Raw genomic sequence first — 24937 nt, 5'->3', positions numbered from 1 at the left:
GCCCTACAGATAAATCCCAAACCAAGAAATTCCCATACAGGAAAGAATGCCTCATCAGAGCAAGCAGCCCCACCCTTGCCACACACACACACCTGGAATCGGCAACTCCCATATCCACGCAGAGGGCCCCCCACACACTTAAAGGAGGTCAGCATTGCTCGCAGGGAGACCCCTCTCTTGGGGGTAATCCCTTAATTCATAAATAAACCCTCTCCCATTCCTGAGGAACCTCCCCCCAGTATTTCAAAGGAGGACCCGCTACATAATTCGCGGGGGTCAATACAAAATGAATATGTGGGGTACCTTGTTAAAGAAAAAAAAAGTATCACAAATGAGACAGTAGAGCATTAAACCAAGCCGTGGGGTCCCTCTTCTGCGACTGCACTGGTTGTTTGCCCAGGAAGCCTGCCCTGCTTCAGAGATAGATACCCTTTCAGTGAAGGGATTGGTCACCTCAGTCAGAATCAGTAAATCCTTCCCACCTGGGGTGGACCCCAATATCGTTATTCCAGAACAAACCTTAGGACAACCTCCGTACATTTGGAATCACTTCCCTTGGCTGGGGCAGAAGCTCCCCTCGTACCCCTCTAGCCGCTGGCTAGTTCTCGCAACCGCGCCCCAGCTCCACCTTCGGGGTGTGTGGGCCTCACCGCGTGCGGCCCATTGCCGGGGCAACCGACGCCACGAGTGGTGCATTGTGGTCTGCAACAAAATGCAGGGGAAAGATCCTCAAGGAACCATTGAGCCCATGGGCCAATGGGAGAATCCTAGGGGATGGGCCAAGCCAATAGGGATGTCCGGCGGGGGCGGGGCCGGCTGGAGTAGGGCGGAGCCGAGGCACTAGGCGGCGGCGGCTGGTGTGGGGCTCCTTAGATGCGCCACGGCTTCGGTAGCGACGGCTTCTCCCGCCGGGTCTGAGCCTCGCCAGCCCCTCCCCCAGGAGACCGTTGCAGTCGGCCAACCCTTGCTCCACTGTGAGAGACTTGGGTACACTGGGGGCATCACAACCTGGTTTCGTCCCCCGCTGGACTTCTCTCGTGGTTTTATCCGCGCGGCCCGCGCTCCCTGAGAAGTGGGGTGGAGGGCGTCATTCCGGGATGGCGTGGGGCGGGCGGAGGGGCCGGGGGAGCGGGCGCTTCGGAGACGCAGCGCACAACCCAACTCCTCACCCCTTGCCCGGGCCTCGTCCCCCAGGTAACCATGTGCGACAGAAAGGCGGTGATCAAAAATGCCGACATGTCCGAGGAGATGCAACAGGATTCGGTGGAGTGTGCTACTCAGGCGTTGGAGAAATATAACATAGAGAAGGACATTGCGGCCCATATTAAGAAGGTGAGGACGGGGCGCGGGCGGGGGGCTCGGGCCGATTACGCTCAGCTTGGGGGAGTCACGACTTAACGTAAATTCTCCCGGTTCATGCATCCCCAGAGCGCCTGACAGATCCTTGGGGGCACGGTACGCAGGGCAGCTCCGGTATAGAGGTTTCCAGAAAGAATGCAAATGAATTTTACGCTCTTCAGAAGACTAGAATCTCGGTGCCCCAAGTTTTTTTTATTATCCAGATCCGCGGGGGAAAGCGCCACCTAGCAACGGTTTCTAGGATCATGGAGCAGCGGTTCCCCCTTCTTCATGATTCCTGCGCGGAGGATCCATCTGCATGTTCCCGAGCGGGGAGCTGCGTGGGTGTTTCCAGCCGGGCAGGAGGGAGATCTTGCCAGCCTTCCATTGGGGAGTTCAGTCGGCAATTGAGAGAAAGTGGGTGGTAGTGGTGGTTGGGACCTGAGGTGGGGGCTTGGTAAATGGCAGTCTGTAGAAAGCTGGCAGGACTGCCAACTTCTCCAGCTATGTTTTCTGGAAGGAAAGGAAGCTGGCAGCCTAAGCCCTGGTAGAGTTCCAGTCGAGAATGGGAAGATGAAAGACTTAAGATGGAACAGAAATACCTTTTTTGACCAACGCAGCAGTGTGTTCTTCTAGCTTGTAAGAACGTTATTTCCCTTGATAGATCTTAAAGATGTTCACGCAGCCTACAGTATGAGAGTAGCCAAATTTTGTAACTTACCACAGACTTGTAAGAGTTTTATAGAGAAGGATTAGCTTTGGCCCCTGCCTATGGTCACCTAGTGAAGAAATTAACACAGGCATTCTAGATTCTAGTCTCCAGAGCCTTAGGGGGATGGAGAATAGGGGAAAATTGTTCCTGCAATTTGCTCCTTGTGGACCAGGTGGTAGATTATCAACAGGATAGATTGTGGAAAGGAGGGCTGTTGAAATTATAATTAATTAAGGGTAAAATCTGACTAGGTGGCTGTCAGGTTCTGCTTCAGGCATTCTTTTTGTAGGAGCAATGGAGTGCCAAGTATCTTGTCCCCTTAAATTCTGATCCACAGTGGTTTAGATGCTAATTGAGACTTTGTCCTTTTGGAAGTCTTTTGTTATCAGTGATAACTGGAATGCAGTTAAAGAGAGATATAATGGGGTATTTTGGGCCAAATATTTACCATTTTCTTGGATTTTGGGGTGCATGACATACAGTAGAATAGTTTAGTTCTGTTTACACATACCGTGTTTCCCCGGAAATAAGACCTAGCCGGACGATCAGCTCTAATGCATCTTTTGGAGCAAAAATTAATATAAAACCCGGAATTAGATTAGATTAGATTAGACCCGGTCTTATATTACAGTAAAATAAGACCGAGTCTTACATTAATTTTTGCTCCAAAAGACGCATTAGAGCTGATTGTCCAACTAGGTCTTATTTCTGGGGAAACACGGTAACATTATAAACTAGAACTGTTGATGTCACCTGCTATCACTGAATAAGAATATTACAGAAATTATGAAGGTGGAATTACCGTGATAACAAAGCACCCCTGTCTTTGAGGCTGCCCTTTCTGCCTTTTACCTCCCCAGCCTCCCTTCCCAGCTTAGCTCAGACTGCAAGTATGTTTGCATTAATGCAGTATGTAGGCGACTTGGAGCAGGGAAACATTCTTTCATTCTAAGAATTTGCAGATGCTAATATTCCTCCATTCTGCCTCTACAGGCCCTCCTTATCCAGGGGCAAACTCGAACCTCTGGTTTAGCACTAAAATTCTAGTGTTTTCTCTCTCCCCCCCACCCCCCCAGGAGTTTGACAAGAAGTACAACCCCACCTGGCACTGCATCGTGGGGAGGAACTTCGGTAGTTACGTGACACATGAAACCAAACACTTCATCTACTTCTACCTGGGCCAAGTGGCCATTCTTCTGTTCAAATCTGGTTAGAAGCATGGACTGTGCTACACACCCAGTGATCCATCCAAAAACAAGGACTGCAGCCTAAATTCCAAATACCAGAGACTGAAATCTTCAGCTTTGCCTAAAGGAACACCTTGATCTTGAACCTTTGTGTTTTGTACAGGGCTTTCGCTGTACTCATTTGTTGTGGTTATAAAACAATTAGCAAAACAGCTTACATTTGTATTTATTTTCTATTCCATACCTCTCTGCCCCATGTTTTTTCTCAATCCATTCCTTTCCAAAAAAAAAATAAATCTGTTGAAGAAGTGTTAGTTATAATTTGTTCAAATAATCTAGAGTCGAAGATGGTCTATAGCTTCATCTTGTCTAGGTTAATGGGGGTCTTTGAACTAAGTTTCAGTGTTATATAGTACACTAGCCTATTCAGTACTTTTGAGCCTTTAATTCTCACCCATCTGCAACTGTTGTGCGTGGTAGAATAACACTCAGAAGTGCATGTCAGAAACATTTGGATTAAATCTTACTACTAATCTGATAAATACTATCTTTAAGTGCTCATTTTGTTAAAAGTTGTTGCTATGGAACGTTCTAGGCCTTAGGTTGCAGGTGGTGGTGATGAATGTGTAGTAGAACTCCCTTCTATAAGCTTTCTATGGCTGTAAAATGGAAATAAGCTGATAATAAGTTGGGCTAATGAGAAATTTGGGCTCTGGGCTATGCCACCTCTCCTGCGGGGCCTCAAAAGGATACTCTAAAGATGAAAGGTGGTTTTAAAAGGGAAAAAGTTTCTGAGCAGCAGCCCTCTGTGATTCTTCCCAAGTCTGCAAGAATTTAAATATGTAAGCCTGATGTGCTGTGCTTTAACTAGCTTTGGTCAGAAACCCAATTAACAAATGTGAATTGAAGCTTTCATTAAAAGACCCAATTAAAGCTGGATCGGTAACCTTCATTAAAGGTTTCCTGCTATCAATTTTAGGAAGACTTAAGTCTTTTAAGAAAAGCAAATATGGCAGACTTGGCTTTTGTAGGTAGAAAAATAGTCCCGAGTCTGAAACAATCCACACCCATCTTGGGGAGTTGTCCTGACTTTCTAGTTACTCTGCTCATTGTTCACATGAGGTAAGGCTTTTTGTTTTAGATCTTAAATCTGAGATACAATTAGGATTTCTGAAAACCCAGGCTACTGCTACACAGGAGGGGCTGATAGATTCTACTCCATCTTAAGAGCAGAGTTAGGTCTGTAACATTTTTGGAAGATTATTTTTGTTTACCAGAACTTAGGGTTTTAGTGAACTTGAACTGTGTTAAGACTGGGAAAGTTTCAGGGTAGAGGGGCAAAAAATTGTTTTCCTGTTTATTGTGGCAGAATGGGAGAAGAGTTTCTCATACTTTCTGCAGGAAAGCAGGATAAGGAGGTACTGTGGAACAGGAGACTGCAATTGGGGTGATTTAGGTTTGTATTTATATAAACAAGACTGAAAATGTTCCCATGATACATCTTTTTTCTATCTCCCCTCTTTAGTGACCTGGCTATATTTCTATTTGAAGCCCAACAGCAATTTGGCCTTCAAAGCTGTATCCATCTTGTTCAGTTAACCCCACTTCCAAATAGTCTCCAGCAACAGACCCTAGAGCTGACTTAAGTCTCAAGCAGCTGGACATGGGGGGGGGGTCTGGTTTGATTAGGTTCATCTGTATCTACTGCCAGGAAGTGGCAGCTTTTAACTATTTTTTAATTCAGATGTGAGAAAACCACGTTGTTGTGGAAATACTGTTTCCCTGAAAATAAGACCTAGCCAGACCATCAGCTCTAATGCGTCTTTTGGAGCAAAAATTATATAAGACCTGATCTTATATAAGACCTGGTATTATATTAATAAATATTATATAAGACCGGGTCTTACATTAATTTTTGCTCCAAAAGATGACGGTCCGGCTAGGTCTTATTTTTGGGGAAACACGGTAGGACTAGGTTGATGGTTTATGAAGTTCCTTCCAGTACCTGCTCCTTGTTAGTTTTAAAGGCTAATAGGTTGGCTGAATACAAAATGTAAGCTAAAGCTTTTCTAAGGTTTAGCATTTTATAAAATGCTCTTAGTTGCTGTTCATTGAGATAGTTGCATATTAGATAGCTGTATCTGGAAGCTTTTCAGTGACAGCAAGATCCAATGAGTGAAGGTACATAAATGACCCCTACTGTGCTGGGCCGAGAGGCAGCCTATCTGAAGCCTTTTCAAATAGCCCTGAACTAAGTTACCTGTAGTTAACAAACTGCCTGCCAACTCACAGCTTGATTCTGGCGATTTCTTAGCAAGCCTCCACAAAAACCTTAAGCTTTATCCACACTCAAAACATGGCCTCATTTTACATTCAGTTAAAATGTATTAAGGACACAAGAGCTCTGCCCAGCTCTGCCCCTGAGTACTGGAGGGGGTTAGGCTAGATAGTTTTCAAACTTTTTTTTTTTTGCTATAAAACCCTTTCTTCAAATGTATTCTGATGAAGCTCTCTATATAAAGACATGAAAGCAGGAACTTGGTGGTACATTTATTCTTTCAGTGAGGATTTGTTTTCATGACACCGAAGACGTGGTACTAAAGACACAATAGTGGCTTTTGGTAGAAGAGCACTGAATGAATGATGACAAATATATTTCCCTTACCCCTTGAAAAAAAAAATCACAAATACCATACAAATTGTAAACTGATTTAGTGGTTCAGTACATAATTCTAGTTGTGATCGTTAGCCCTCTGATTTGGGCCTTGGCTTTTGGCCCACAACCAGTCGTAAGCTGAAAGGTTGACTCAAGTTAGGAAGTTCTCTGGTTCAAATCATTAGGTTCAAATGACTCATTCCTCTGGAAGGCAGCACCAGCAGGGAAACTACAAACACTTCAACACTGAATTTTAGTGCTGGTTTTATCTTAACCACACACTGCACAGCTGAGAAAAATTAGCAGGAATTGAGCAAAAAATACACAATACCTCGGGGAGAAGGCCTTGAAGCAGCTGCTAGTGAAAGCTGCAATACAGTGAGAACATCAGAACATGAGTCCAAGGCACATGTCCTTAAGAGGAGATGTTCTGTTGCTGGTCTCACTAGCCTGATTATCCTTCAGTTGCAGGCTTTTGACAGGATGTGACTGGTTCACGGTCCAGGATAGTAAAGGAGTTACAGTTTGAAGCCAGAATGAATGGCCACGATGCCCGATGTTAGACTTTCATAAGTCACCTTCTGAAAACCTGCATCTTCTATCATCTCCTTGAACTCCTCCTAAAACACAAAGGAAGATACAGCAAGGATCCGCCTGGATTTCAGCTTTAGGGCCTTTGTTGTAAGCTATAGAAGTTTTGTACCTGAGGTGGGAACTGTCGGATACTCTCTACAAGGTATTGGTAGGACTTCCAGTCTCCTGCGATGACCTCTCCCAGGACAGGAATGACCTGGAAGCTATAGAGATCATAAAGCCTAAGCAAAAAGGCAAAAGATTAAGATCAGAACATGCCAGCTGATAAGAAGCAAGATCTAAGCTTAGGCTCATAAACTCAAATTCCTACATATGGGGGTCAAGCAAGTACCTGAAATAAGTGAGTGGGCCAGCTGCCAGACAAGTAGGGAGCAGTGAGGATGTGGTGACAGGTACAGTTAGGAAGCATCATAAAAGTGGAGAAGGGGCAGTTACTACTCAGCTCTGACTACTGCCATGTGGGAATTGGCTTACCCAGGGTTGCCGTATATCTGATTTCCCAGGTGTATGGAAATCCAGATTTTTTATGTAGACTTACTGATTTTTAAATATGGACATCCAAGTCAATTTTTTTTTTAACTTTTACTTATTTTAAGTGTGTTTTTCCAGGACCCATTAGCTCCAAGTCAAGTAGTTGTTTCAATCTAGTTGTGGAGGGCGCAGCTCACAGTGGCCCATGTGGGGATTGAACCGGCAACCTGTCGTTAAGAGGACTGCACTCTAACCAACTGAGCTAACCAGCTGTCCCCAAGTCAACTTCTTTTCTTTTTCCCAAGTCAACTTCTTAAAATACCAGCAGTCAAACAAAATATCTGTGGACTGACTAGAGCCTCTAGTTGCTGGTTTGAGACTCTTCTGACCTAGGGGTTGTCATTGAGAACTGGCTGACCTCTGAGGTGGCACTGTGCCTCAGGGAGTCTGGGACTCTGAACTATGAAGTTCATGCTCATAGTTTCCTGGCTACTTTCTATCCATTTGGGGATGGGAAATCCTTGGCTAGACAATGAGAATCAAGCCCTGTCAACAATGCCAACCTGGATACGAGGGGATTGTTCACTTGGCTGAACTCCAGACAGAGAAACCGTCCTCCTGGTTTCAGGACCCGATGGGCTTCCTGGAGAGCCTGAGTGAGAAAAGGAATAAGAAAACACACTCTTCAGCAGACCTCACTCAGTTCCCTGAGGCCGAGACAGCTTTAGCTTCTGTGAGCATTGTAAAAGTTATTTCCCACAGATCCCTTGTTCCGTCTTAGTTGGGAAGCTGTAACAGCAGAAATAACCCTACAATATCCTCAATTTTATAGGCCGCCTGCTGCCCATGAAGAGGTTATTTGGAGTAATCTAAACCGACTTAAATTGGTACAACCCCCATGGAGGGCAATTTCTGAATTAACAAAATCACAATGGAAATTCCTTTGATCAAGCAATTTCACTTCAAGGAATCTATCTTACAGAAATGCTTCTGTGGAAGTGACATGTATATGGGTTATTCACTGCAGCACTATTCAAATAGCACAAGATTAGAAGCACTTTAACCATTAATGAGAGACTGGGTAAATTATGGAACATCTATACAAATGGAATCCATGCAGCTATTGATAAAAGGAAGAGCCAGTGTTCTTCACCGACATGGAAAAATCTCCATGATAATACTTTTGAGGGAAAAAAGCAATAGGAAAAATGTTTCATAAATAATATTTGCATAAGGAAAGAAAGAAAAAATAATAAATATATTTAATATGCACAAAACATCTTTGTACAGATACACAAGAAATTGGTGATTGAAGGAAGAGGAAGGAAGCACTGAATGACCGGGATGCAAGGGCAAGAGGAAGATTTTCACTGATATAACTTTTTGAACTTTGAATGTATTCGATTTTTTTTTTTTTATTAAAAGAAATAATAAACAGGCTACAGAAACAGGACAGGTCATAAAAACCAAGCTAAAGAGTATTGTAAAGAATGCCCCACCAAAAGCAGAATTGTCCCACCAAAAGCAGAAGCCTACATTACAGAAACGAAACTGGTGCCGTGCACATTGTCTTCAAATGCTTTGGACAGAATGTTAAAGTAGAAATAAAGAAGAGTCGCATCAGAACAAGAACTGAACATTCCCTTCTCTCTACAGAGGAATCGCAAATCTATTAGCTATCTTCTGCCAAAATAGTGTGTGACTGCCTTTTTCTGTGTCAACCTCAGAAATGCCTCTGCTCTGAAAGGGATCACATATATGGTGATGGAAGAACTGACTGGGTGGGGAACACACAATGTGATATATAGATGCTATATTACAGAATTATACACCTGAAACCTAAGTAACTTTACTGACAATTGTCACCCCAATAAACTTTAATTTAAAAAAAAAAAAAGAAATCCCTGTGATCTTCTGCAAACTCACAAGGTCAGATGGCTCCACAGTGGGAGGAAAGAGCAAAACTGACAATCTCAAAGATGTAAATTAAATATCAACCCAAGCAATAAAAGGCTCCTATGGGGATCTGCTGTATGGTTTTGGTCTTTCTCAATTTTGTGACTAGGAATATTGGCAACTTAAAGGATTAAGGCCCCTGCGCCTCAATCTTTCCACTCAAGAGCCAAGCCCAGAGAAGAATCTCCCTCCTTCATTCACTCCAGCGGTGAATGAGCCACTCCAGGAGAACTCATATCCTGAGATTCACACAAGCTGAGGATGCAGCCATTCGTACCCGGTCAATGTGTGTGACATTCCGGATCCCAAAGGCAATGGTATAAACATCAAACTTGTCTTCATCAAAGGGCAGTTCTTCAGCATCTCCCAACACCCAAGCAAGTCCTGAAAGAGAAAATTGGTTTTCCTCTCAGCCTGGGTGGCTGTCCCTTCTGCACCCAGCAAATTGCCAAATCTGAGGAGCAGGTCATGGGAACCCCTGAATTTGTAGTCAGCCAGGCAGAAGTGGGGAGGGCCTGGACACCCATTTGCAGCTGGCTTGTGAGGTGGGGTCAGTCTTGTGGGGTATTCTAAGTACAGAATTTAGCATTGTTATATTAGTTATTTTTTAAAAAAACTTTTTTGTTATATTAGTTCTATTGGAGTCATAGAGAATCAAAGTGTCTAGACCCCAAGTCTGGTCATGAATTCAGAAAACACCCAAGGGAGTCCCCTATCAGCGTGGTTAGGTCCTCTAGGATCTGGATTCAGCTTTAACATTAATCAATTTGCAGCAAAGTAAGACATATGATATTGAAGGAAGGCTCTATAGAGGAAGACAAATGAAAACCTTTCTGGAAGACAAACGAGCAGTATTTAACAAGAACCTTCAAAATAAGCATACCCTTAGACCCAGCTCTTTTGATTTTTAGGAGGAAATTGATGACATCATCATAGCTACTGCTTACTGAGCCCTTGATGGCAGGGTTTGTGTTATTAATATCACTTTACAGTACTGCCCCCTTATGCGAGGTTTCGCTTTTATCCGAGGTTGACTCCTACCTATGGTCAACTGTGTTCTGCAAACATTAAATGGAAAATTCCAGAAATAAACAATTCACAGGTTTTAAATTTTGCGTGATGAAATCGTACTCTGTCTCGCTCTGTCCCACTGTCCCGCCTCTGACTTGAATCATCCTTTTGTCCAGAATCTCTGTATACACTCTCTGCTTGTTAGTCACTCAGTAGCCATCTGGGGTATCGCAGTGCTTGTGTTCAAGTAATCCTTATTTTACTTAATAATGGCCCCAAAACCCAAGAGTAGTGATACTGGCAATTTGTCTATGCCAAAGAGGCGCCGTAAAGTGCTTCCTTTAAGTGAAAAGGTGAACGTCCTCCCCTTAATAAGGAAAGAAAAAAAAAATCGTGTGCTGACGTTGCTAAGATCTACGGTAAGAACGAATCTTCTATCTATGAAATTGTGAACAAGGAAAAAGAAATTCATGCTAGTTTTGCTATCATACCTCAAACAGCAAAAGTTATAGCCACAGTGCATGAGAAGTGCTTAGCTAAGATGGAAAAGGCATTACAGTTGTGAGTGGAAGACAAGAACAGAAAACATGCTCTGATTGACAGCACCGTGTTGCATCAGTAAGCTTTAAGCCTATAGGGAGACTTCAGGAAGGGACCCCTGAAACGAGTGACCACATTCACAGACTTTTATTACAGTATATTGTTTTAATTGTTCTATTTTATTAGGTATTGTTGTTAATCTCTTACTGTGCCTAATTTATAAATTAAACTTTATTATAGGTATGTATGTATAGGAAAAACATAGTGTGTATAGGGTTCAGTACTATCCACGATTTCAGGTATCCACTGGGGGTCTTGGAACGTATCCCCCATGGATAAAGGGGGACTACTGTACATACATCATCTTATCCTCATACTAACTCCATGAGATAGCGGTCACTATCATCCTCGTGTTTCAGGTGAGCAAAGTTGAGTATCAGAAAGGCTAACTAAGTCCAAGGTCACACAGATGGTTGAGAACTCAGGTAGTGTTATCTCAGAGCCTGTGTTTTTAATAGCTATGGTATAGTACCTCCTATTGTGAGATGGTTATTATTTTATGCATTTCATAGATTGAAATCTAGATAGTTAAAACACTTGTTCAAGGTTATATAGTAAGTAAAAAAAATGACAAATGCATGCAAAAATGTACACATCAGGACACAATGTTGTGCTATATATAAAAACATTAGGAAAAAAACGAAAAATCAGCTGGTTATGTAAATTGGTTATATGAATCATGAAACATCCATATGGGGAAATATAAAAATGATTTTAAGGAATTTTTAATGACATGGAAAAATCTTGTGACACAATGCTGAATTAAGGCAGTATATTAAATTGTATATACAGGATGTTCTTAATTTTATGAAAAGGAAATGATTAGGAGAAAGAAGGAAATCTTTTAATATATTGAAGCATATCTTTGGATGTTGGAATTATGGGTAACATTTACTTTCTTCTCAATATTTTCCCCAAAATTTGAATTTAGAAATCCAAAATTTCTCTCATATCATTTGTAGAACCCATCAAATAATCTTTCTAAAAATAATAATAATAGTCTTTCTAAGGCTGCTGCCCTCAGAACTTCCATTTGGGGAGGAAGTGAGACACATAAACATAAACAACCAGATAACAGTGCTACACATAAAAATGCCTTTACACATTAAACCTATTTTATTTTATTTTATTTTACTTTATTCTATTTTATTTTATTTAAGTGTGTTTTTCCAGGACCCATCAGCTCCAAGTCAAGCTGTTGTTTCACTCTAGTTGTGGAGGGCGCAGCTCACATTGGCCCATGTGGGGATCGAACCGGCAACTCTGGTGTTACGATCATCGTGCTCTAACGAGCTGAGCTAACCGGCCACCCCATTAACTTTTACATTAAGTAATTTCTAGGATCCTCCTACTTAGTTTCAATGATGTTTGCATGGTATTTTTTGCAAAGGCATTATTATTATTTATCAGTGGAGACTGATAAAGCAAGGAGGAAAGATAAAGACAACTGTCCTAGGCGACACTTGATTCCTATGCAGGTGGATTTGTCTTGGCAGGGAGGAGAGCTTGAAGGGCAAGCCATACTACGGAACAGCTGCTTCCAGAACTGGAACGTTACCTATCATTTCTGTCTTTGTTCTCCATTCTTTATGGCTGAGCACCAGAGAGAAGAGAAACGCGTTTTTCAGTAGGAGTAAGGAAACATAGTGCCTTTGTCTAACAACGCTAATGACTGTCTGCCTTCTGCTCAGTGTTGATGGTTAACAAAAGAGCCCTTCATTTTGGGGGCCCAGGGAGCTGTGGTTCATATAGGCAGCTCCTTCTGGGGATGGGAGGAGGAGGAGGAAGAATTGAGCTAAAATCACCCTAGACACTCCTGATGGGGCTGAGGGAGGGGGAGGAGAGAAGTGCTGATGCAGACCTGAGTGAGGGCCTGGGTTTTCTTTGCTGTCCACCACTGCCTCTCACAGTGGCTGCCTGCAGTGCTCGGCCTGCATGGGAGAGGGCAGTGCAGCACTCTGAAAAGCGGGCTCAACGTGGTGCAGCTGCCAAGATCATTACTTCTACTTGAAAACATTGGGAGTGGGGGGAAGCAGTATTTCCAAACGTTAAAAGAAACGGAAAGCCAAATGCAACATGTACATCTTTAAGCTAGGCCACAAATTGTCCGTTTTGAGGTTGCAGTGGGTTCCTGGAGATAGGCAGTCACTCTCCCAGCTGCTGTTGAGAGTGCTGTGGTAGAGAAGGTTTAGGAGAACAGTAAGTCCTCACTTAACATCATCGACAGGTTCTTGGAAACTGCGACTTTAAGCAAAACGGCATATAATGAAACCGATTTTATCGTAGGCTAATTGATATAAACAAGAATTAAGTTCCTACAGCATATTTCTCGTCACAAAAACATCACCAAACTTCTAAATGCAGACCCAAAACACTAATATTAAATATTGAAATAAATGTCAGCTATATGTATATTTAAGACAGATTAATAAAAAAAAGCAAGTCAGATGATGATTTTCCAACCCGATCATTCCAGGTCAGCATTGCAGGTGGCTAGAGCCTCTCCCAGCAGCTCAGGGCGGGGAACCCAACCTGGACAGGACGCCCTTCCAGCACAGAGCACACTCACACACACCCACACTCACGCAGAGTGGGATAATTTATACACACCAATTCACCTCATATGCACAACCTTGGGATGTGGGAGGAAACCAGTCCCTGGAGAAAACCCACTCACACAGACAAAGGGAAGGACGTGCTAACTCCACACAGACAGTGGGTGGAGCCCTGGCCGGGAATCAATTATTTTTTCTCATTAATGTTATAACAAAATGATGTTGAATCAAAAAAATGTTATTTGAGGACCTGCTATACTGGTTACGGGTGTTTCTTCACCTGTATCAGTTGGGCCTTCTGAGAAACTAATGCTGAAATGGAGGTATTAGTGCAAAAGTATTTTTGGGGGAGGGGGCCGACATTTGGGAAAGGTGAAAAGAAGAGGAAGCATGACTGCCTTGGGGAAAGCTGTTAGACCTTGATGCAGATCTGATAAAGCCTCAGCCTCCCGACAGGAAGCTCTGGGGCAAAGACTGTTAAAAGAATCCCACCTCGGAACTGTCCAGGCCCTAGTGGCCCTCTAGTTCTCAGTCATCAGCTGGGTGCTGCCGGGAAAGAGCCTGGCTAGAAAGCTGAGGCAGAGCCTGAAGGTGCTAAGAGCTGGAGGCTGTTGGCTACCTGCAATCCTATGGTTGAAGGGCACGTCCCTTCTTTAAGGGCAGCGCACTGGCTCAGCTTCCACATCAATCAAACCATCCTGGCACTGATAGGAGAATGGAACAGCTCAGGAATAGGACATTGTGGTCATCGGGGAGCTGCTGGAAATTAAAAGCAAAACCTCTGTCTCAGGGTCTAGGAGCTGAGATCTGAACATTCCGCTCCAATGTGGGATCTGCCATTTAAACTATGTTACTTGAATAAGATACTTAACCTCTTTGGGCTTGGGTCATCTCCCCTGTCACACAGGGCTGATAAACTAACTCCCTGGGTCGCTGAGATAATGTACGTAACAGCACAGACTGGATTCACCCACACAAATTATCTTCAACTCCAACCTAGCTATACGTTTTTGAAAACTAGGAAATAAAGCATTTCAACATTTTCCATATTCCATTGTATTTTATAAACCTACACACATTTCCTCCGTGTCTACTTTCTGTAGGACTTACCAGCCTTGTATCCTTGAGCGGAGGCTTTCTGCTTTCCGATCTTTAGCATCTCCTTGTTGATGTCACAGACCATGACGTGGGAACCACCCAAGGAATCCTCTTCATTCTGGTACTTTTGGGCAATTTCTTCCCAGGATAAATTTTGCTGGGCCCTTACCTGCCTCTTCTGCTTTCCCCGATACTGTGCCTGAACATAATTAAGGAACCGGAATGCAATGTCACCTGTGGGAAGCCAACAGGAGGAAAGATGCAAACATAAACAAAAACAAAACCCATCATTTCCTAAACCCAAAAGGGGCAACAAAAGTACAGGAGCTGAAGCGAGTACGAAAATGAAGTTTGTACTCATCTCCACAGTAACTGATTTTTTTTTTTTTAACAGCGATTCTAAGATTCTTTAAAGAACCTTTTTTAAAAATTGCATAAGTAATACATGGACACATTCTTGCTATAAAAGACTCAATACCTCAATATATAGAATAAAACATGAATGTCACATTCCCTGTCCACACCGTCTCCAGACATAAGAAGTGTTAGGAGCTTAGTGTGCAGCCTTCTAATCTTTTCCTAATGATTTTTATGACAGTAACAGAAGGGCATAGTTACAAGGAACAATCTATGCCCCATCACTTCACTCCCAGTTCAGTTCCCTAGAGACCATCTTGCCCTACTCTTTTAGTTGTTTCTTCTGTGGGTTACAGCTATTTCTTTACTTACCAAATTTATAATATATTCTACCCTCCCATCTCTGCACGCCCCTACCATCTCAATATATTCACATCACTTTTCATAGTTCCTCATAGATACCTTTGCAACCTAGAGTAATAAACTAATCAATATTTTATTCTTATTCCCTCAACTACAGATGGTATCTCTTAACTCCCCTTCAACCTTCCATCATGTGTATTTTTACTCTATCAAGATGTAACATTTTATTTGTTCTATAGCTATAATTAAGTCTTCTGTGCTTTACTGATGGTTTGAGTCCAAAAACTGAAAATCAAAAGTGTTTGTATTATTGTGACCAGGTAAATACTGTTTGGGCAAAGCCAGTGCTTTTCAGGATCTCATTTCCTTTCTTATAATGCTGGTTCCTTATCTTTGTTTTCCCCACACTATTTATAAGAAATATATCCTTTTTTCCAGTCTCTCCATCAAATTAGGTATTCTCCAGCCACTTTTCTATATCTATGAAACAACTTAGAAACATAAATGAGGATCATATTATACACATTGTTACACAGCTTGTTTTCTTTTCTTCCCACTTAACGTCTTTGAGACATTTCCATCAGTATTTATAGGTTTTCCTCATTCTTTTAAATAGCTACATAGTATTTCATAGGGTGGATGTATCTTAATTTAAAGTCATTTATTTTGGGATAAATAGGTTATTTCTAATTTTTTACTATTATTAAAAATGATGCACTGAGCATATTTATAGCTATATCTTTTTAAAAATGTCTCTTTAAATATATGGGGTTACTTTTTAATTACATTTTCTAAATGGGCAGTTGACGCTACTGGTTATGGTTCACTGGAGATGTAGGCAGCTGTGACTGAACCCCTTTGGTAGCTGTATCTGCGTGCAAGTTTTTTTTTTTTTTTAGACTCAATCTCTAGAATTAGAATTGTGGGATCCTAGACTCTAAGCATTTTCTATTTTGTTAGAGTCTGCTAAATTGTCCTCCCCTGAGCAAGGTATCTTACTGCCTTCTGAACTTCCACTTGGGGAGAGGAGCACACCAACAAAGCCACATACACATGTTTCAAACATGGAGATTATTCTACTGTAATGTATTATACATTCTTCTGTTAGTATGCTTGATCACATTATTACTTTACACATTGCTCTAATGTAATTTAATATGGACATTAACCATGTAATGGTATCACCAAAATGCACTTTAGAAACCCATGACATTTTCCTCCCCAAATGCCTAGTGTGCACCAAGTAAAAAGGAGCATGCCTAAACAATTGAGCTTTTGATATTTGATGCTACAGTGTATTAAGCAGAAATGGCTGCCTCGAAAGCTTATGTAATAGGATAAAAGGCATCTTCCCCAGAGAAAGCGAGAAAGTGGGTTAAAGTTTAAACAGAAGGTAAAATAGTCTGTTAGATGGTGAAATGTCACTGGAGTAAAAAAGTGGTCTTTTTACTTTGTAACCCTGTACATTTTAGAAAAGTGACAAGCACAAAGCTGATATTCTGTGCTTTTGATTGACATTCAGTTAAAAAGAAAAGAGTAAACCTTTTTTAGAAGTGTATCAATTTTCAACTACCAACTTCAGGCTAATGGATGGTGAGCTAGTTCATTCCAACAAGAGACACTAATTTCTGTAAAAAGATGTTCAATGGTACCTGAGGACACTAACAAAGTCAGGACATTACCTGTGCCACCCGCAACATCAAGCAGCTGGGTCCCAGGAAATGGGCGCATTTTCCAGAGCAGCAAATCCTTCCAAATACGATGGATACCAAGACTCATCATATCATTCATCACATCATACTTCTTGGCCACACTTTCAAACACCTGATAGACTGACGGGGGAGAAACAAAACACAATTAGGTTATTGAGAAGATTAACTTGGGAAAGTCCTAAATTAAAGAATAGGAAGCTTTAACTTCCCTCCTGAAGTTGCCTGTCTGTTGCAAGGTGAACCTAAGCCATGATGTTTGATGCCCAAATCTACATCTTAACATTACCTCTTTTTAGAAAGGCTTGTATTCATGTAAGAAATCAACCTCTTTTCTACTGTCTTAGTTAGCTTAATCTAGGACCACTAACTCGGAATCATGCCATGCACATACTAGGTACTAAATATATTTCTGTTTCTTAGAGGATGGGGGTGTGTGTTGAATTTTGCTAATGGTTATTATAATAAAGACAACAAAAATCCACTAGAAAGACACATGACTAATGGATGGGAAGGCCTCATCTCATCTCTGCCTGCATCACTGAGAAACAGAAGGAATTTACTATCCATGACACTTTAAGGCTGCCATGAAGCTGAATTTGGTAATGAAGGGGAGATGCTTTGAGTTCCTGAGACGAAATGTGCTGCATGCATTAAAAACATTACTCTCCTCTCCTGGATCAGCAGATTCTAGAGCTCCTCTTTTCACTCCCTCTCCAATGCCTATTCTTAACCTTGGGGTCTCCAAGCTTGCTTTTTTTCTTCTGAACATCTTTTGGGGGTATTGAGGGGCATTAAGGCTCAACCCACTGCTGGCTTTGCATGGTTCTGATGTGCATAAATTTCAGTGGTTTAGTTCAATAGAACCAGTCCCCCAGCAAACAGCATTTAGATACAATGGTATATTAACTGCAACTGCACATAAAGTACAAACTTTGCTAGTTCTTCAGTCCACAAATCACTATATAAATAATAGACATGCATCATAATCAATAACCAGTCATGTCACTTCTTTCAGTTTGTAATTGGTTGGTCACTGTACATCAGTAATGTAGTTCACACACACACAGAGCAAAGCATGTAGTTGTGTTACCTCCTTATCTCTCAGCTGTAAACACACAGGGCATTTTACAAAACTAGATAATTGAAAGGGGAAATTGGCCAACAAAAACGAAAGTGCAGCAAAGAGATGAAAAGTAATAATGCTGGAAGTGAAATTTAAATAGATTGTCCATGGAGTTAGAGGAGAAACTGCTGACCGTGGGACTGTTGATACTACACGAGAGATTCTAGATAGGCAGACAGAAGAACTTTGAGAAGATGAACTTAGGGACATAAATAAAGATGTGGTTGTGATGAAAAGTTTGAAGGTGTCCCAGGGGAAATAATACCAGCCAAAAATTTCACAGTAAAGAAATTCTTGGAGGTATTTCATGACATTGAAAGTGAAAGGATAAAATGTGAGAAGTTGATTGAAACTAAGAAAGGAGTATGACAATTTGCCAAGGCATAGAGACAATGCTCACTCCCTGTTGTAAATTATATGACAACAAGGTAGTAAACACTGTTTGAATTACTCTTGGTAAATTTTTACAGAGGAATAAAACAACTTAATTCCCAATATTTCTAATTTTTTATTAGAATTGTAATTTAACAAATTTTCAACTTAAATTAAAAATTCTAATTGACTTAAATGAAATGAAAATTAATTAAAAATTAGTGTGCTAAAGAAATATTAACTTCACTATTTTTTCATGTCTCTATACATTTATAACTGACAGTAAGAATTTTTGATATTCAATAATTTTTAAAGGTCATGGAACAATGATAATTTTCCCCATTGTTTATTAAGATCATTGTGTATAATTTTAGCTTGCATAGTCATTTTTACCATCCTGCATCACTGTGTAAAGGGAAGACTCTGCCTGTACTTTAGTCTTGGGTCCCACATCTGAAAGCCTTATCTAGCTCAATTGATAACTCCTAACATGTTTGTCATTGTGTGAAATGTTGTTTATGTACTGTAAAACACAATACAGAAGTTATACATCACTATTTTGGAAGCAGTCCATCTGGATTCAAATGCCAGCTCTGTGACTTACTAGCAGAATTTCAGCCAAGTGGCTCTGTTTCAATGGTATCTTCATCTATAAAATCAGGCTAATAGTCCTATCTCATTGTATTTACAAGAATTAATGTAAAGTATTTTAAAAGGTTTCAGGCTCTCAATAAATGTTTACTATTGTTTTACTTGGCTCCACTTATTTCACTCGACAAGCAGTTATTAAACTCCTAAAGTTGCATCAGGCATTGAAGATATAGATATGAATGAGCCACTGTTCTAGCTTTCTGGGGATTAACACTGAAATAAGTGTTAATTTAAATTCAATATTCAAGAGTTACACAAGAGCTATGTATTTAATAAAGTTGGGGTGAGAGGTAATATAATGTTCTAGTTTTTAAGACGATGGAAAATTCCATTGCAGCCTCTTTTTCTTATTTCCTGAATGTCCATAGTTTAAGTGAAGGAACCTCTCAAAGCCACACCATAGCCATCTGTAAAATGGGCATAATATCTTCCTCATTATAAACGGTACAGTTGGAGTTTTAAAATAGTTCTTTTCCTTTCCCATGCCTGTGGCACAGTGCTGGACTCAAAGAAACTGCTCTATCTAATATCTAATATTTACTGAACACTTACGAAATGTCGGGCATTGTTCAAAATACTTTAATTTTAATGTATGAAGTGATCTAATCCTCACAAGAACTTTAAGAAAAAAGTTACTATTATTCCTATTTGGCAAATTTGGAAGCTGAGGCGAAGAGAAGGTACTTTCCTTCTTCTTTTTCATAAAAAATGACCAATGTCCTTAGCAAGAGGTTAAGAACATGGGCTCTGTAGACTGACCAAAGTGGATTGGAATACTGACTGGTTCCATCACTCACTAGCTAGGTTAAATTGGGCAAGTTCTTGCTTAACTTTTAAGTCTCAATTTCCTTATGTGTAACATGGGGATAACAATATCCACTATCAAGAATTTTAAATGAGAATTGGAAATGTCTGCACAGTACCAGGTACATTATAAACGCTAAAGTGATGCTAAGCTATGCTGGGTCAGGCAGGGGTGTGGCGGCTCCTTAGATGTCAGGACTGCACAAGCTACAGCATCGAAGCTAACAGAACGTTAAGTCAGCCCTTAGTTGGGCAGAAGAAACTAGATTGCAGACGGTTAGATCCCTCCATCCGCCCTCTCGCCCCTTTCACCTTTGCCCCCCTTCTCCTCCTCCGACACAGTCTCAAACCCGAAGTGCGTTTCCGTTGCCCGCTTCTGTTGGGACAAGAGCCGCGCACCTAGCGGGCACCCAGGCCAGCAGCTACGAAACCCGGGGAGCCGGCAGCCCGGCATCAACCGCGACCACCCACGGTCGCAGTAGCCCCATAGAGCGAAACTCCTGGGGGCCGCCATGTTGACAGGTGACAGCAACCCGACGGTACGTCTCATTGCATCACTAGACGACCGACGGCGGCCGGCCGGAGACATTATTAGCTGAACGCGTCCTGAAACCTGATATTGGGGAGTTACGCATGATCTCTGGGATCCAGAGGCTGCTTAGTCTTCCAGTACCCGAAGTCTCTTTTCTCTCTTCCTATACCGAATATAGAATTCACCAGGAGTGAGCGTCCTTTAGGGAGAGCTGCCAATCACCTCTCAACTCTTGTTTTCTGGTGAAAAAGTGGGGAACTGAGGTACAGTGTGGTAAAAGGCTAAGATTACGGGGTCAATTCTCCCAAACTTTGGTGTGCGTAAGAATCGACTGGTTTGATCTTTAAAATGCAGATTCTTGGGCCCCAAATACTACAGATTTTGAGTCATTAAATCTGGTATGGGTGCTGGGAATCTTTATTTGACCAAACTTTTCTTTGAAACTCAATAAGGAAACAACTACGTTCCCAAACAGCTAAATATGCAGGTCCAAAAATGAAGGTTTTTTGTTTTAACTGCCACACTCGCTGCGAAGCCCATTCATCTCCTTCAGCATCCCAGAGATTATGCACATGTTCTGCTTATCTGTGTTATAAAGTGGCAAAAACGCTGCACCCCTGACATCACAGGACAGTTGCCTATAAAACTAGACTTCGGAGGCTGAGCCCCAGCTTCCCTTTCTTACAGGTCGTCATCCTTGTCCAGGAGAGCCGTTGTCTGAGCACCCTCTAGGTCGTGCTCATATTGTGCTGCCAAAGCCGGATCCATGACAGCCTCTGGTGGGGCAAGAGCAGGCATGGCAACAAACTCCACGTTAGGGTCTCCGATGAGTTTTCTAGCACGCCAGAGGAAGGGCTTTTCAAAGTTGTGGTTACTTTTGGCAGAATTGTCATAGTGCTGAAGATTCTTCTTTCAGTGGGAGACAATTTTGTTTTCACTTTCTTGTCCTTAATACCCACTCTGTTGCCACATAACAGGATGGGGCTGTTTTCACATACTTGTGCCAGATCTCTATGCCAGTTAAGCACATTCTTATAAGCAACTCTTGAAGTTACATAAAATATTATGACATAGTGGACTTGGATGTAATAGCCATCTCTCGGTCTACCAAATTTCTCCTGACAAGCTGTATCCCATACATGGAACTTAATAGGTCCTCTGTTGGTATGGGACACAAGGGGATGGACCTCAACATCCAAGGTAGCTACGTACTTCTTCTAAAAGTCACCAGTCAGATGACGTTTCACAGATGTAGATTTTTCAGTTCCACCGTCACCAACCAATATAAATTTGAACTGAATTTGGGGTTCTCCTTGGGCAGCCATCGTGATGTTACTTCCAGAAGTGTCTCCAGGCCCATCTTTCTGGTGATTCTGATGCAAGGAATTTGCAAACCATTCTTGAGAAACATAGGCTAGATTACTCAGAAAAACAAACATAGGAGACTGTTCTTTGGCCTTTCCATTTTATGAATCTAGGAGTACCTAAATGGGAAAGAAAGCTCTGGTATCTGTTTAGGAAGTCAGAACCAATCACCACTCACCTTCCCTCTCCTGCTGTCACACAGCTGCATTTCTAGCTCCAGTTGGCATAGCATGGGTATTTTACTTCAACCCCAGATTTTCCTCTTTGTTTTTTATGGAAAGGGTAATGTAGAGCATCTTGCACAAAAGAGGATGAAGGTGGTGAGTTTTGCTGGGATTTCTGTATGTTTCTGCTTTGATTCTCTTTAAATGTATGTTTCCTGTAAATATTTTACAAGGAGAAAGTGCTAAAGATGCTAAAAACTATTTTGAAAATGAGATATCTCTTTCTAGTTTAATGTAACCTACCACTTTCTTTTGGGAGAACTACACTGGGATTTCTCTCTTTGCCATTTATTTATTTGTTTTTAATTTTTCAATTACAGTCAACATTCAATATTATTTTATATTAGTTTCAGGTGTACAGCATAGTGGTTAGACATTTATGTAATTGCCTTTTTTATTTTTAAGAGTGAAAGGAAGGATTCATCTGTGTAATCAGAGTTCCCACATCTTTGTTAAAGGAAATAAAAATTCATCAAGGAATCTTAGTATATCTTCCAAATCTAGTCATATATAAAAATGGACCTTAGGATTTGGGGCTGTTCCTTCTAAACATCAAATTAAGTTTCCAGACTAAAATTATGTAGCTCTTCTCTCATTTCAATATGATCTCTTGGGGAAAAGGTAAAGCAAGATAAGGACTGATGAAGGGCATTTTATGGAAATTAAAAAATATGAGATTAATATCTAATTTCCTTTATCCCAGTTAAAACTGTTAATTTCAAGAAATTGATTGGCATATATATTTATTAATGTTTTGTATAACATGTGATAATTAATAGGAACCAATTCATGACTTGGATTTTCTGGAAAGATTTCAGTTGAGGAATGGGAACAAGATTATAACAGCTTTCCAATCACCACCAACTTCAATTTCCTTGGCTGTTATATTCAGCTTCCTCTGCTGGGCCTTGAGGTTCGAGTTTATTTCCAGCTCAAGAGGAGCCTGGGAAATGCCAGACTCCTACTCCTCTGGCTTCTTGCCAGTGGGCTTCATGATCTTTGGGCTGAAACTGAACATGGCTTTCTCCTTGGTGAGCATCAGCCTAGCCACAGTAGTTTCTTATTTGCTTAACTAACTCAGGAAATTATATAATAAAAAGCCTCAATCTTAATGTATTTTGGCATTCCTTGTGCTCAGCACAGTGCCTGGCTTAGGCTTCTAACTAGCTAAGGTTACTCTGAGAAGAATTATTTGTTCATCTCTTTAACAGTGAGTGTATGCAATCCATTGAATTTCAAACTGCTACGGTTGGAGGGCATCATTTATAATTTTCCAAAGTACAGGTGAATGTGATGTGATTCCAAAAATACCTATGTGATTTTCTAAGTTTTAGTATCTACATTTGTAAAATGGAGAGCTAATCTCATAGGTAGTTGAGAACATCACTTATTAGCTATGTGATCATGGATAAATAATCTAAGCTTTTTTTTTTTTAGTTTCAGGTGTACAAAACAATATAATGATTAGACATTTACACCCCTTACAAACTGATAACTCCCCCAAGTCTACTACCCCTCTGACATTGTACATAGCTATTACAATACCATTGACTATATTCCCTATGCTGTACTTTACATCCTGTGACTATATATGTATATATATGTGTATATATATAACGAGGCGTGCCAAAAAATGTGTACAAGTGGACACTTTGGTCAACGTTGCTCAAGCAGTAGTTGTAATCAGAAGTGTCTGGACGCTCATAGTAACCACTTTGAGTACCTCTTGTAATTGCAGAAGTCAACGTGACTTGTATTCATCTTTTGTTATTGATATATATTACAATTTTAATACAGTTTTCCTTTCTTAAAACGCGTATACATATTTTTGGCACCCTCTGTATATAATTATAGCTGACATTCAACATTGTTCTACATAAGCTTTAGGTGTACAGCACAGTGGTTAGGCATCTACACAATCTATGAAGTGATCTTCCCCGATAGGTCCAGTACCCATCTGACACCCTACATAATGTTTACAACATTATTGATTATATTTCTCATACTGTATTTCACATCTCTGTGACTATTCTGTGACTACCAATTTGTGCTTTCTAATCCCTTCACCTTCTCCTCATCCCCCAACCCCCCTCCCATCTAGCAACAATCAGTTTTTTTCTCTGTATCTATTTTTGTTTGCTCGTTTATTCTGTTCTGTAGATTCCACATATAAGTGAGATTATATGGTATTTGTCTTTCTTAGTGTGACTCATTTTACTTAGCATAATATCTTCTAGGTCCATCCATGTTGTTACAAATGGTAAAATTTCATTCTTCTCTATGGCAGAGTAATACTCCATTGTGTAAATGTACCACAATTTCTTTATCCAATTGTCTGCTGATGGGCATTTCAGTTGTTTCCATATCTTGGCTATTGTGAATAGCGCTGCAGTAAACATAGGGGTGCATATATTTTTTTGAATTAGTGTTTTGGATTTCTTTGGGTAAACACCCAGGAGTGGAATTGCTGGGTCATAAGGTAGTTCTCTTTTTAATTTTTTGAGGAAACTCCATACTGTGTTTCATAGTGGCTGCACCAATTTGCAATTCTACCAACAGTGCACAAGTGTTTCCTTTTCTCCACATCCTCACCAACACTTATTCTTTGTTGATTTATTGATGACAGCTATTCTGAAAGGAGTGAGGTGATATCTCATTGTGGTTTTTATTTGCATTTCTTTGATGATTAGTGACACTGAGCATCTTTTCATACGTCTATTGGCCATCTGCATATCCTCTTTGGAGAAATGTCTATTCATGTCCTCTTTCTATTTTTTAATTGGATTGCTTGTTTGATCTAAGCTTTTTAAGCCTATTTCCTTGTCTTTAAATTTGAGTTATTGTGAGGATTGTGATAATCCATATAAACTGCACAGCACAGTGTCTGCTGGTGATAACCACTGAATGATGACTATTATAATTAAATACTAACAATGGCTTATATTAACAAATAACTTAACAATGAAATGAAGTATTGTATGAGGAAGTGCTGTAAAGTGATATTAAATGTAAGGTTTTACCATTATTGTTGCTATTATTATTACAGGAGATAGAATAAGAGCCATAAATAAATTGATATCAATATTAGTATAAGAACTATAAGTTAAACAGTGAGTCAATAAAAAATTTCACAGGTATTCCAATGTTTGGATGTGTTATTAGCAGTGTATATTATTACACAGTACATATTATTAGCGTTCTAAAACCTGACTACAAATCCCATTATCCTGAACAGCCTCTCCAACACTGAGAAAAA

The 24937-nt window shown here is 40.7% G+C and overlaps 2 protein-coding genes and 1 pseudogene across 4 annotated transcripts; 1 reads left to right on the top strand and 2 right to left on the bottom strand.

Annotated features, from left to right (window-relative positions):
* The first annotated feature begins 836 nt into the window (after positions 1-836).
* DYNLL1 (dynein light chain LC8-type 1) lies at positions 837-3546 on the top strand. Of its 2 annotated transcripts, none has more exons than XM_019727853.2 (3): positions 837-974; positions 1195-1332; positions 3127-3546. In XM_019727853.2, exons 2-3 carry the CDS (start codon positions 1201-1203, stop codon positions 3262-3264), a joined length of 270 nt encoding a protein of 89 aa, XP_019583412.1. In that variant the 5' UTR covers positions 837-974; positions 1195-1200; the 3' UTR covers positions 3265-3546. The 2 variants fall into 2 exon arrangements, with proteins under 2 accessions (XP_019583412.1, XP_019583413.1); XM_019727854.3 differs by having other exon boundaries at positions 852-987.
* Positions 3547-5774: 2228 nt separating this feature from the next.
* On the bottom strand, positions 5775-20120 carry COQ5 (coenzyme Q5, methyltransferase). 2 transcript variants are annotated; one of them, XM_019727855.3, is made up of 7 exons: positions 19873-20120; positions 16581-16730; positions 14191-14412; positions 9192-9298; positions 7522-7610; positions 6597-6708; positions 5775-6513 (listed from the first exon to the last, which is right to left on the bottom strand). In XM_019727855.3, exons 1-7 carry the CDS (start codon positions 20108-20110, stop codon positions 6412-6414), a joined length of 1020 nt encoding a protein of 339 aa, XP_019583414.2. In that variant the 5' UTR covers positions 20111-20120; the 3' UTR covers positions 5775-6411. The 2 variants fall into 2 exon arrangements, with proteins under 2 accessions (XP_019583414.2, XP_019583415.2); XM_019727856.3 differs by having other exon boundaries at positions 6597-6690.
* A 653-nt stretch (positions 20121-20773) lies between these two features.
* On the bottom strand, positions 20774-21417 carry LOC109445481 (GTP-binding nuclear protein Ran-like; annotated as a pseudogene).
* Positions 21418-24937: the final 3520 nt, after the last annotated feature.

Source organism: Rhinolophus sinicus, chromosome 9, assembly GCF_057876585.1.
Source record: "Rhinolophus sinicus isolate RSI-liver-muscle chromosome 9, RSI-T2T, whole genome shotgun sequence".
NCBI classification, from domain to species: domain Eukaryota; kingdom Metazoa; phylum Chordata; class Mammalia; order Chiroptera; family Rhinolophidae; genus Rhinolophus; species Rhinolophus sinicus.
The sequence above is the reverse complement of the archived record's forward strand: the minus strand, read 5'-3'. Positions and strand labels throughout refer to the sequence as shown.